The following is a 14,639-nucleotide window of genomic DNA, read 5'->3' as shown; positions in this document are numbered from 1 at the left end:
TGCGACCGTGTTTTTTATGCCAAATTTCTGGGAAATAAACAACTATTTGTGTTGTACACAGTGTTTATCCTAAACTTTAGAGTATAAAATACAGTACTAACAGCATAAAAAGTAAAGTAAAACATGAAATACCAAAATAAAACAATAAAATAAAGTCATTACAAAAATGTTTTGTTGATATTCAGTAGTAAAGTTCGACTTACAACCATTTCGACTTACGACCGGTTTCTTGGAACCGAACTCGGTCGTAAGTCGGATGGTAGGTGTAATATAATGTGATAGTACAATAATAATTATAATAATTCTATGTACGTACTGCATATAATTTAGTTTGACAACAACACCACAATGCTTACCATTGCACAAGTGCTTACGGAGCTACCCTTGCAGTGCAGAGAATTCTCGTGATTTCCTAACATGTCGTGCAGTTAATTCACCAGATTTCTTTCTTCTAACCGTGGGGCCTAAGAAAGCAAGTGCAAAGGACAGTGCTGAGAAGAAAAAGAGGATGACTCACGAAATCGTAATGACACAATTGCAAACAAACCATTCCATGGGCGGGATTTGAACCCACGGTCAAAGAGTCAAAACTCCAGACCGTTGCGTTAGCCACTGGGCCAGCTAGCTTCAATAAGATTCGTCCAGCTAGGTATATTTCTACAACATAGGAAGGTTAGCATAGGCACCACTGTGTCCACAAATGCAAATTTTTACAGATGAATCTCCTGTTAGCATGGCCGTGACAAACTCTAGCTCAAGTCCCCTCAAAGCCGTCAACATGATTTGCATGGAATTAAAGGAAAAAATTATTGATAAGCACAGACTAGGTACAAGGGTTAAGGACTTGGCAAGTGAGTACAAGCGTAGCCCCTTTTCTATATGTACAATACTAAAGCAAGAGGAGCCTATAAAGGCTATAGCGCCAGTAAAGGGCATTACAATAATTTCTAAGCAGCAGACCTCTGTCACTGAAAAGATGGAAAAGCTGCTGTTGACATGGATGATGGAGAAGCAGCTCACAGGAGATACCAAGTGTAGTGAGATAAAAATTGTGCATAACAGTTCTTAACCCTTTGACTGTTTTGGTCATACATATATGTCTTATAAGCCAGTGTTTCGGACGTATATGTACTCAGTAATTCTAGCGGCTTCAAATCTAGCACGAGAAAGCTGGTAGGTCCACATGTGAGAGAATGGGTCTGTGTGGTCAGTGTGCACCACATAAAAAAAATTCTGCAGCACGCAGTGCATAATGAGAAAAAATCTGACCGTTTTTTTGGATTAAAACGCAGAATTTGAGGTGCATTTTCATATAGTATTTATCGTTGTATTCTCATTTTCATGGTGTCATGTGATAAAATGGAAAACATATTACAGAAATAGAGATGATTTTTATTAATTTCACGATGGAAACGACCTTGAAATTGAGTTCAAAGTAGCGGAAATGTTTGATTTTTACCAATGTTCAGGAGTAAGCAAATCACACCACACGTCCAATACACATCAACTGGGGAGTCTAAAATTCCTTTACTAGTGCACTGATATTATTTATACCATTTTTACAATAATGCAGTAGTCTGCATAACAGTAAATCTTCTATTTTTTGTATAAATAAAAAATCAAAATAGAGAGCAATAGGAATATAAGAGGGGCCTAGAGATGTGACTAATGAACAGAGGATATGTTATTTTAGTGCCAAGAATGTCTACATTGTTTATTCTGGACCCTATTTTGAAATTTGCATCTTTTTTAATTTGCATGAAATTGGCCAAATGGCCAATTTCTAACCACTTTATTGGGTAGTTCAAATCAGTAAATGGGCAGTTTCTTGTACTCAGTTGATAGAAAAAAAATAGAGTTCTAAAGAAATAGCTATGAGTTTGGTCAACTGGAACAACGGAATTGGCCAAAAACAAGGCTGAAAGTCAGCGAAATTGCCAATGCGTATATATCGCCGAGACTGCTAACTTTGCGGGAGCGTAATTCCGTGAGTTCTCGACCAAATTTTGTACTTTTGGTGTCATTACCATCGGGAAAAGATTCTCTATCATTTCATAAGAAAAAAATATTTTTTTTTTTTTTTTTTCCAAAAATTTTGCGACATAGAATAACAGTTTCAGAAAGGGGCTTGCGACAGTCAAATTGTTAAGAAAAGTGTGAACTCTTGACAGGATATGCTGCTATTTTTTTTATTTTGCTACAAGTTTTTTTCTTGAATTCTATTGTTTCTCGTGTTCTTTATCTTAGGGCTGGCACTCGTAACTTTCTTTGGCCCCATGGTGGCTTATTTAGCAGTTGCACTCAATAAACAAGCACAAAAAACAACGGATTATTACGAAATGTTTTGGATGAACACCTGGGGTAATGCTCACTCAACGAGAAACAAAGCCAAACTGAGTCAGAGCGCGTAGGATACTTTGTGTGGGTGCAGGCAGGCAGACGCATTTGGTACAATGGACCATTGTCAACTCTATGGAAGCCAAGCAAATGTACGAAGACTGGGGCAAAATTTCGATGAAAAATATCGTTGAAAACTAAATCCTTTGAAAACCAGGGCATACGAAAACCAAGGTTCCGCTGTAATTTATTATTAACTGTTTTTATGATTTCATTCACCAGCTTTTATATCACTGATAAATGTTTAAACTAGATCTACAATAATTTATTTTAATTGCCACTTCTGTCCTTTCCTCCTCCTTTATCCCTTACTACTCCATCCTCCTCTTTTATCCCTTACTCCTCCATCTTTCTCCTTTTTTCCTTACTCGTCCGTCCTCCTCTTCCTCGCCGTCTTTCCTTCTCCCTTCTGTTTCCTTCCTTTAATCCTCAGATGAAACGAGACTACCCATTGATGGAATTTTGACACAACTTATACTCTACGAAGAAAATGGTGTTATGAAGTACAGGAGGCCTGGAAGTCAACCTCAAGCCAAAGGTAAGCTTAAGAATTCCTTGCCATTTTTGCAACAAGAGTTTATTAGGAATAACACTTCATTCTTCATAAGGAATTACGAGCAAAGCGCTCTTCAGTTTTACTCACTTTCAAAACTAAATTTATGTTATGTTTTGAATTAACCCTTTCAGGGTCCGGAGGCCAAATTTCAAAGTGTGCACCAAGGTCCAAGAATTTTCAAAAAATAATTTTGTTATTTTTTCTTATGAAATGGTAGAGAATCTGTTTCTGAAGGTAATAAAACAAAAAGTACGAAATTTGATGGAAAATTGACAAAATTATGCTCTCTCGAATTTTGATGTGTCAGCAATATTTACGCATCGGCAATTTTGCTGACTTCGACTCCCATTTTAGGCCAATTACATTATTCCAGTTGACCAAGTTATTAGCTATTTCACTAGTATTACTTCTGTTCTATTGACTGAGCTTAAGAAATCGCCAAGTCAACTGTTTCAACTACAAAATAAAGTGATCAGAAATTGGTAATTTGGCCAATTTAATGCAAAGTTCAAAATATTCCAATTTCAAAATAGGGTCCAGAATAAACAATGCAGACATTCCTGGCACTAAACTAACATTTCTTCTGTTCATTAGTTACGTTTTCAGGCTTTACAAATGAATTTCATTTTTATTTTTTATTCACATAATGAATTTTTATTCAAACCAAAAAATAGAAGATTTACTGTTATGCAATGTTGTAATAATTGTATAAATAATATCACCACATTTGTGAACATATATTAGTAGGTTGGTAGACAGCAACCACCCAGGGAAGTACTACCGTCCTGCCAGATGACTGTGAAACAGAAACCTGTAACTGTTTTGCATGATGGTAGGATTGCTGGTTTCTTTTTCTGTCTCATAAACACGCTAGATAACAGGGATATCTTGCTACTCCTACTTACACTTTGGTCACACTTGACAGACACGCACATGCATATATATATATATATACATACATCTAGGTTTTTCTCCTTTTTCTAAATAGCTCTTGTTCTTCTGTATTTCTTCTATTGTCCATGAGGAAGTGGAAAAGAATCTTTCCTCCGTAAGCCATGCGTGTCGTATGAGGCGACTAAAATGCCGGGAGCAATGGGCTAGTAACCCCTTCTCCTGTAGACACTTACTAAAAAAGAGAAGAAGAAAAACTTTATAAAACTGGGATGCTTAAATGTGCGTGGATGTAGTGCGGATGACAAGAAACAGATGATTGCTGATGTTATGAATGAAAAGAAGTTGGATGTCCTGGCCCTAAGCGAAACAAAGCTGAAGGGGGGTAGGAGACTTTCAGTGGGGGGAAATAAATGGGATTAAATCTGGAGTATCTGAGAGAGTTAGAGCAAAGGAAGGGGTAGCAGTAATGTTAAATGATCAGTTATGGAAGGAGAAAAGAGAATATGAATGTGTAAATTCAAGAATTATGTGGATTAAAGTAAAGGTTGGATGCGAGAAGTGGGTCATAATAAGCGTGTATGCACCTGGAGAAGAGAGGAATGCAGAGGAGAGAGAGAGATTTTGGGAGATGTTAAGTGAATGTATAGGAGCCTTTGAACCAAGTGAGAGAGTAATTGTGGTAGGGGACCTGAATGCTAAAGTGGGAGAAACTTTTAGAGAGGGTGTGGTAGGTAAGTTTGGGGTGCCAGGTGTAAATGATAATGGGAGCCCTTTGATTGAACTTTGTATAGAAAGGGGTTTAGTTATAGGTAATACATATTTTAAGAAAAAGAGGATAAATAAGTATACAAGGTATGATGTAGGGCGAAATGACAGTAGTTTGTTGGATTATGTATTAGTAGATAAAAGACTGTTGAGTAGACTTCAGGATGTACATGTTTATAGAGGGGCCACAGATATATCAGATCACTTTCTAGTTGTAGCTACACTGAGAGTAAAAGGTAGATGGGATACAAGGAGAATAGAAGCATCAGGGAAGAGAGAGGTGAAGGTTTATAAACTAAAAGAGGAGGCAGTTAGGGTAAGATATAAACAGCTATTGGAGGATAGATGGGCTAATGAGAGCATAGGCAATGGGGTCGAAGAGGTATGGGGAAGGTTTAAAAATGTAGTGTTAGAGTGTTCAGCAGAAGTTTGTGGTTACAGGAAAGTGGGTGCGGGAGGGAAGAGGAGCGATTGGTGGAATGATGATGTAAAGAGAGTAGTAAGGGAGAAAAAGTTAGCATATGAGAAGTTTTTACAAAGTAGAAGTGATGCAAGGAGGGAAGAGTATATGGAGAAAAAGAGAGAGGTTAAGAGAGTGGTGAAGCAATGTAAAAAGAGAGCAAATGAGAGAGTGGGTGAGATGTTATCAACAAATTTTGTTGAAAATAAGAAAAAGTTTTGGAGTGAGATTAACAAGTTAAGAAAGCCTAGAGAACAAATGGATTTGTCAGTTAAAAATAGGAGAGGAGAGTTATTAAATGGAGAGTTAGAGGTATTGGGAAGATGGAGGGAATATTTTGAGGAATTGTTAAATGTTGATGAAGATAGGGAAGCTGTGATTTCGTGTATAGGACAAGGAGGAATAACATCTTGTAGGAGTGAGGAAGAGCCAGTTGTGAGTGTGGGGGAAGTTCGTGAGGCAGTAGGTAAAATGAAAGGGGGTAAGGCAGCCGGGATTGATGGGATAAAGATAGAAATGTTAAAAGCAGGTGGGGATATAGTTTTGGAGTGGTTGGTGCAATTATTTAATAAATGTATGGAAGAGGGTAAGGTACCTAGGGATTGGCAGAGAGCATGCATAGTTCCTTTGTATAAAGGCAAAGGGGATAAAAGAGAGTGCAAAAATTATAGGGGGATAAGTCTGCTGAGTATACCTGGTAAAGTGTATGGTAGAATTATTATTGAAAGAATTAAGAGTAAGACGGAGAATAGGATAGCAGATGAACAAGGAGGCTTTAGGAAAGGTAGGGGGTGTGTGGACCAGGTGTTTACAGTGAAACATATAAGTGAACAGTATTTAGATAAGGCTAAAGAGGTCTTTGTGGCATTTATGGATTTGGAAAAGGCGTATGACAGGGTGGATAGGGGGGCAATGTGGCAGATGTTGCAAGTGTATGGTGTAGGAGGTAGGTTACTGAAAGCAGTGAAGAGTTTTTACGAGGATAGTGAGGCTCAAGTTAGAGTATGTAGGAAAGAGGGAAATTATTTCCCAGTAAAAGTAGGCCTTAGACAAGGATGTGTGATGTCACCGTGGTTGTTTAATATATTTATAGATGGGGTTGTAAGAGAAGTAAATGCGAGGGTCTTGACAAGAGGCGTGGAGTTAAAAGATAAAGAATCACACACAAAGTGGGAGTTGTCACAGCTGCTCTTTGCTGATGACACTGTGCTCTTGGGAGATTCTGAAGAGAAGTTGCAGAGATTGGTGGATGAATTTGGTAGGGTGTGCAAAAGAAGAAAATTAAAGGTGAATACAGGAAAGAGTAAGGTTATGAGGATAACAAAAAGATTAGGTGATGAAAGATTGAATATCAGATTGGAGGGAGAGAGTATGGAGGAGGTGAATGTATTCAGATATTTGGGAGTGGACGTGTCAGCGGATGGGTCTATGAAAGATGAGGTGAATCATAGAATTGATGAGGGAAAAAGAGTGAGTGGTGCACTTAGGAGTCTGTGGAGACAAAGAACTTTGTCCTTGGAGGCAAAGAGGGGAATGTATGAGAGTATAGTTTTACCAACGCTCTTATATGGGTGTGAAGCATGGGTGATGAATGTTGCAGCGAGGAGAAGGCTGGAGGCAGTGGAGATGTCATGTCATGTGTGGTGTGAATATAATGCAGAGAATTCGTAGTTTGGAAGTTAGGAGGAGGTGTGGGATTACCAAAACTGTTGTCCAGAGAGCTGAGGAGGGGTTGTTGAGGTGGTTCGGACATGTGGAGAGAATGGAGTGAAACAGAATAACTTCAAGAGTGTATCAGTCTGTAGTGGGAGGAAGGCGGGGGAGGGGTCGGCCTAGGAAAGGTTGGAGGGAGGGGGTAAAGGAGGTTTTGTGTGCGAGGGGCTTGGACTTCCAGCAGGCATGCGTGAGCGTGTTTGATAGGAGTGAATGGAGACAAATGGTTTTTAATACATGACGTGCTGTTGGAGTGTGAGCAAAGTAACATTTATGAAGGGGTTCAGGGAAACCGGCAGGCCGGACTTGAGTCCTGGAGATGGGAAGTACAGTGCCTGCACTCTGAAGGAGGGGTGTTAATGTTGCAGTTTAAAAACTGTAGTGTAAAGCACCCTTCTGGCAAGACAGTGATGGAGTGAATGATGGTGAAAGTTTTTCTTTTTCGGGCCACCCTGCCTTGGTGGGAATCGGCCAGTGTGATAATAAAAATAAAATAAATATTAGACCCACGAACTGGAGTGTATTAGACGTGTGAGGTCATTTGTTTACTCTTGAACTTCGGCAAAAATTTAACATTGCTAATTTGAGGTCAGTTTCAAGCCATTTTCAGTACTAAAACCAATCAAAATCATCTCTATTTCTGTAATATATCTTCCATTCTTTCAAACGAGACAAAAGAAATTGCAAATACAACTATAAAAAACATACGAAAAAACAGTGCAAAGTCGCTGTTTTAATCGAAAATTACGGTCTTAGTTTTTTTTCTCTCATTATACACTGTGTGCTGCAGGATTTGTTTTATGTGGTGCACACATACCACATAGATGTATTCTCTCATATCTAGACCCAAGTTTACTGCTCACAGCTTATCAGAGTGAGCTGAGCTCACTGCGTAGATCTACGGTTTGGACCCTCAATGTAAAGCCTTAGATCTACGGCATGGGCCCTGAAAGGGTTAGTGTCATAATCAATTACTGATGGAAGGTGAGAGACCACTTGGTGAGACTTTTGAAATGCTTGCAAAGAGTATCATTATTATTTATATGGAGAGGGCCAAACCCACGAGGGTTATACAGGTCTGCCATCACTGGTTAAGCACTCACTAATCCAGTTCCATCAATAATCCGGCACTAATTTCAGATAGTGTCATTGGTAAAAGTTTACGGCCCAGGTCTTTCAAAAGTATGACACGGTATCCTGTGATTTACCGTGCCAGGTCTAGCACCCTACAGGTCCCAGTGATGCCAGATTAGTGATGGCCGACCTGTACAGTGCTTAACCCCTTGACTGTTGCAACCTCAAATCCTGAGGTGTCTCCTGGTGTCACAAAATTTCCAAACAAAAAAAAATTATTTTTCTTATGAAATGATAGAGAATCTTTTCCTGATTGTAATGACACCAAAAGAACAAAATTTGATGGAAAACTGACGGAATTATGCTCTCGTGAAGTTAGCGACCTCGGTGATATTTACGAATCGGCGATTTTGCCCACTTTGAGCCCTATTTTTGGCTAATTCCATTGTTCCAGTCGACCAACCTTCTTTAGAACTCCATTTTTTCTATCGATTGAGTACAAGAAACTGCCCATTTACCAATTTCAACTATCCAATAACGTGGTCAGAAATTTGCAATTTGGCCAATTTCACGAAAATTAAAAAATATGACAATTTCAAAATAGGGTCCAGAATAAACAATACAGACATTCCTGGCTCTAAAATAACATTTTGTTTGTTCATCAGTCACGTCTCCAGGCCCCTCTGATATTACTCTTGCTTTCTATTTTGGATTTTTATTCAAACAAAAAATAAAAGATTTACTGTTATGCAGAGTACTGCAATATTGTAATAATTGTATAAATAATGTGAACCCATTTGTGACTGCATAGTAGAATGGCTACTTGGACATTTTTTGGAAAATGACATCATTTGTTTACTTTTGAATATTGGCAAAAATCAAACATTTCCCCTACTTTGAGCTCCATTTCAAGGCTCTTCTTATAGTAAAACCAGTCAAAATCACCTCTGTTTCTATAATATGTTTTCCATTCTATCAAATGAGACCAAGAAAACGAGAGTACAACCATGAATACTATACGAAAATAGACTACAAAGTCGGCATTTTAATTAAAAAAAAACGGTCTGAGTTTTTTTGTTTTCTCATTATACACTGCATGCTGCAAGATTTTTTTATATGGTGCACACTGACCACACAGACCCATTCTCTCACATGTGGGCCTACCAGCTTTCTCCTACTTGATTTGAAGCCGCTAGAATTTATGAGTGTATATACGTCAAAAACGGTGGCTCGTAAGACGTATACTATATACGACCAAAACAGTCAAAGGGTTAAGGATTGGGTAGGCTAAGAAAGAAAAGTAGTTCCTATTCTTCAGATCAAGGGCTCTTCATCAGTTACTTTTATAGCATTTATATATAGGAAGAAGAGGCTGTGAGCAGACAAGTGGATGAGAAAGGCACACACAAAGCATAAGCCTCTATTGTGATATTGTTTTTGTCTTGTTTGGGCCAGTAGGTCTGCTACAGTCTTCCTCAGTTCTTATGTTCAAGAAGCTTTATCAGATTAGTTTAATAAAGATCCCAACCAACATTATTATTAAGACTTATGCTGTTTTGTGTACCTTTTTCATCCAGCATTTATATTGAAGATTAATTTGTGTTTGAAGATTAATAAGTTATGTACAGTATTTTTAATTATTTTTCTACAGGCACAAAGAGAAAAGGAAGGTTTCCTTATGAATCAAGTAGCTGCTCATCAAGAAAAAGGAGATCTCATGCTGCATTTAATGAGGATAATTTCCCTGATGGTTCATAGTAAGTCATATTCACTTTCTTGCATTCGCTTTTCCCAACAAAGTAGGGTAACCCTTAGAAAAAGCATTCACCATCACTTGTTGTGTAGCTGTCTCTCAAGTAGTGCACAGACATCACTGTTTAAATGATGTTCCTGACTGTAACATCTCAACCAACCCTAAAACTGAAGCTGTGCAGGTCTGGTCATAGACCAGGTCATGAGGGCATTGACCCTACCTTGCTCAGATTTCAATACCACACAAAATCTCAATAACTACTTGTCTCAGATCTTCTGTAACACTCACACACGTCTGTTGGATACTGAAGTTTTTACTATGCTAACTTCCTTTATACCCTAACTTTTCCCTGAGGCACCCTCTTCATCCTTCCATCAATCTCTTATTCGTATCATGCACACATCCAAAACAAAATAGACTTACTCTTGATATCTGTGATTCCCCCTAATTTACACTTACACTCACCCAAATAACTGTAAACATAAAATTCCTAATATAACTATTGCCTAAGTTGCCTAAGAAACTCTCTCATTATAGGAGCTTTAAAAGGAACAGTGTATCATGCCAAGAATTATCATTCCCGTCCCTAAATTTACTAATTTTAATTTTGTTGTACGTTTTGTACTTCCTCATTATTATAAATCTAATTCATTTCTTCAGTTACCTAGTATGCAATAAGATACCATATTAAAATGTACTGCTTCATAACCTGTGTAAGTTTAGAGTAAGAATTAGGATTAGTCTGCCTGAAATACCTAGGCATGCTAGAGGCATTCCTTATAATTAAATTTTTATAATATGTAAACCACACATTGTAAGCTTTGCAAAAAAATAAAAATTTATATATTTATTTATTATTTATAACCAGAGAGTTATTCACTCTCTTGGTCAACTCATCTTGCTCCTAACACTCTTGACAGTTTCCTCTTTTGCTTTATTCACACCACCCATTTTTTTTTTTTTTTATAACACGTTGGCCACTGAGGCAGCGTGACCCCCAAATGGAAGAAATACCCAAAAAGAAAGAAAAAACTTTCATCATCATTCAACACTTTCACCATTACTCATGCATAATCACTGTCCTTGCAGAGGTGCTCACATATGACAGTCTAGATATCTTAAGTACTATCAGATAAACATTCAGGAATTAAAATTTTTGCCAACCTGTAAATAGGCTTAAAGACCTTTTTTTTTTTTTTTAACAAGTCAGCCATCTCCCACCAAGGCAGGGTGACCCAAAAAAAAAGAAAATACTTTCATCATCATTCAACACTTTCACCTCACTCACACATAATCACTGTTTTTGCAGAGGCACTCAGAAACACAACAGTTAAGAAGCATATACGTATAAAGATACACAACATATCCCTCCTAACTGCTAATATCCCGAAACCCCTCCTTTAGAGTGCAGGCATTGTACTTCCCATTTCCAGGACTCAAGTTTGGCTATATAAAAATAACCGGTTTCCCTGAGTCCCTTCACTAAATATTACCCTGCTCACACTCCAACAGATCGTCAGGTCCCAAATACCATTAGTCTCCATTCACTCCTATCGAACACGCTCATGCACACCTGCTGAAAGTCCAAGCCCCTCGCCCATAAAACCTCCCTTACCCCTTCCTTCCAACGTTTTCGAGGACGACCCCTACCCCGTCTTCCTTCTCCTACCGATTTAAATGCTCTCCAAGTAATTCTACTTTGATCCATTCTCTCTAAATGACCAAACCACCTCAACAACCCCTCTTCAGCCCTCTGACTAATACTTTTATTAACTCCACACCTTCTCCTAATTTCCACACTCCGAATTTTCTGCATAATATTTACACCACACATTGCCCTTAGACAGGACATCTCCACTGCCTCCAACCGCCTTCTCGCTGCTGCATTCACAACCCAAGCTTCACATCCATATAAGAGTGTTGGTACTACTATACTTTCATACATTCCCTTCTTCGCCTCCATAGATAACGTTTTTTGACTCCACATATACCTCAACGCACCACTAACCTTTTTTTCCTCACCAATTCTATGATTAACCTCATCCTTCATAAATCCATCCGCCGACACGTCAACTCCCAAGTATCTGAAAACATTCACTTCTTCCATACTCCTTCTCCCCAATTTGATATCCAATTTTTCTTTATTTAAATCATTTGATACCCTCATCACCTTACTCTTTTCTATCTTCACTTTATAAGTTGGTAAATGTCCATTGAAAAGAGGTGGTAGGGTTCCCTCAGGTTACAGCTAAGGGTTTAAAAAAGGATTTTTCTATATTCTCATTTGCTGGTGGATCACTCCTTGCATCTTAGGTCCTTTCCCTCCCATTGTATCCTATTGCTTTATTTTAATATAATTTCTTAATAATAATTATAGTAAATAATGCATATGTTTCTTGCTTCCCAGTGTATGGAGCGACAAAGATAACTGCTATCATGACGTGGGAGGTAAGATAATAATTACATTGAGTGTATAAATGTAGGTAAGATAATAATTACATTGAGTGTATAAATGTATAAATTCAAGGATTATGTGGATTAAAATAAGGGTCAGATGTGAAAATTGGGTCATAACAAGTGTGTATGCACCTGGAGAAGTGAGGAGTGTAGATGAGAGAGAGAAATTTTGGGAGATGTTAAGTGATTGTGTAGGAACTTTTGAACCAAGTTAGACAGTAATTGTGGTAGGGGACCTAAATGCTAAAGTAGGAGAAGCATGTAGAGAGGGTGTGGTAGGTAAGTTTGGGGTGCCAGATGTAAATGATAATGGGGAACATTGATTGAACTTTGTATAGAAAGGGGTTTGGTTATAGGTAACACATCTTCTAACCCTTTCAGGGTTTCGGACGTACTAATACGGTTTACACACCAGGGTTTTTGACATACTAGTACGCCTAAATTCTAGCGCCCTCAAATCTAGTGAGGGAAAGCTGGTAGGCCTACATATGAAAGAATGGGTCTATGTGGTCAGTGTGCGCAGTATAAAAAAATTCTGCAGCACACAGTGCGTAATGAGAAAAAAAAACTTTGACCGTGTTTTTGGATTAAAACGGTGAATTTGCACTGTATTTTCGTATGGCATTTATTGTTGTATTCTAGTTTTCCTGGTCTCATTTTATAAAATGGAAGACATATTACAGAAATAGAGATAATTTTGACTGGTTTTGCAATGAAAAGTACCTTGAAATTGAGCTCAAACTAGCAGAAATGTTCGATTTTTACCAAAGTTCAAAAGTAAATAAATCATGCTAAGCGTCCAATACACGTCAACTGGTGAATCGAATATTCTTTCACAAGTGCGCTGGTATTATTTATACCATTTCTACACTAATGCAGTAGTCTGCATAACAGTAAATCTTCTATTTGTTTGTTAGAATAAAAATTCAAAGTGGAATGCAAAAGAATGTATGAGGGGCATGGGGACGTGACTAATGAACAGAGGAAATGATATTTTAGTGCCAGGAATGTCTATTTTGTTTATTCTGGACCCTATTTGGAAATTGGCATCTTTTGAAATTTGTTTGAAATTGGCAAAATTGCTAAATTCTGACCACTGTATTGGATAGTTGAAATCGGTAAATGGGTGGTTTCTTGTACTCATTCGATAAAAAAAATGGAGTTCTAGCGAAATAGTTATGATTTTTGTCGACTAGTACACTGGAATTGGCCGAAATTAGGCCTTAAAGTCGGCAAAAATAGGGTTAAAACGGTCTCGATGATGCGTAAACATCGTCGTGACCACTAACTTCGCGAGAGCATAATTCCATAAGTTTTCCATTAAAGTTCATACTTTTGGTGTCATTATGATTGGGAAAAGGTTCTCTATCTTTTCATAAGATTTTTTTTTTTTTTTTTTTTTTTTTTTTTTTTTTTTTTTTTTTTTTTTTTTTTTTTTTTTTTTTTTTTTTTTTTTTGAAATTTGGGCGACCCTGAGAACAAGTCTGGGAGAAGGCCTGGGGACCCTGAAAGGGTTAAGAGAAAGTGGATAAATAAGTATACAAGATATGATATAGGGCGTAATGACAGTATAGTGGAACCTTGACTTATGAGTTTAATCCATTCCGTGACCTAGCTCGTTACTCAATTTGCTCGTATATCAGATCAATTTTCCTCATTTAAATTAATTGAAATGCCATTAATCCGCCCCAGCAGCAGGACAAAATATTTCAGTATAAGCTAATATCAGCTCTATGGCTCACTTATCTATCAAAATTCATCTAATATGACATGATAAACAATATATGTAATTATCAGAGAAGCATGATATATACTTTAGAATGAATAAAATAGGCACGGACATTGGCCTCTACTCCAGAACAACAGATATTAGAGCCAGCAAATAAAACCCCCCTATATTCCACCAATACAATGACATTTTTCTTTGCAAACATACATGGTCTAAAGCTGTCAAAGAACAACAAAATTACTTATATCAAGGGTCTGCTCACGGAGTCGAATGCAATGTTTGCAGCATTCACAGAGACCCACATAAAGGATCATTATAACAACGAAATATGGATCCCAGGTTATAACCTATTCCGATACGACAGACTAAACAGGCAACAAAGGGTGGTTGGCCTGTATGTCACAGAGTTGCTCATTTGCACAGAACTACTAAACACCTCAAATGATATAGTTGAAGTTTTGTTGGTAAAGAATGAAAACCAAAACCTTGTCATTGTGGTAGTATACAAGCCTCCAGATGCAACTTCCCAGCAATTCCAGCAGCAGCTTGAGAAAATTGACCACTGTCTGGAAAATCTCCCAACTCCTGCCCCAAACATTTTACTACTAGGAGATTTTAACTTGAGACACCTAAAATGGAGGAGTATAGCAAACAGTGTTTTATCAGAGATCACCCTGGGAGGCAGCTCAGATGAAAATTCACACACACATGAACTATTAAATCTTTGCACCAAATTCACCTTAAACCAGCAAATAGTAGAGCCTACAAGACTAGAAAATATGCTGGACCTTATCTTCACTAACAATGATGATCTGATACGTAATATATCTGTATCAAAGAC

At 37.8% G+C, this 14,639-nt stretch overlaps 1 protein-coding gene across 1 annotated transcript in view; it reads left to right on the top strand.

Moving 5' to 3' along the window:
• Nucleotides 1-14,639, top strand: part of LOC128684439 (uncharacterized) — a 212,970-nt gene that overhangs the window by 175,479 nt on the left and 22,852 nt on the right. The window contains exons 5-7 of the mRNA XM_070097588.1: nt 2,831-2,935; nt 9,511-9,616; nt 12,020-12,060. Of these exons, the coding sequence (XP_069953689.1) occupies nt 2,831-2,935; nt 9,511-9,616; nt 12,020-12,060 (252 nt within the window). The remainder of the gene's footprint in view (nt 1-2,830; nt 2,936-9,510; nt 9,617-12,019; nt 12,061-14,639) is intronic.

The sequence above is a fragment of the Cherax quadricarinatus genome, chromosome 4 (assembly GCF_038502225.1).
Source record: "Cherax quadricarinatus isolate ZL_2023a chromosome 4, ASM3850222v1, whole genome shotgun sequence".
Lineage (NCBI taxonomy): Eukaryota > Metazoa > Arthropoda > Malacostraca > Decapoda > Parastacidae > Cherax > Cherax quadricarinatus.
The sequence above is the reverse complement of the archived record's forward strand: the minus strand, read 5'-3'. Positions and strand labels throughout refer to the sequence as shown.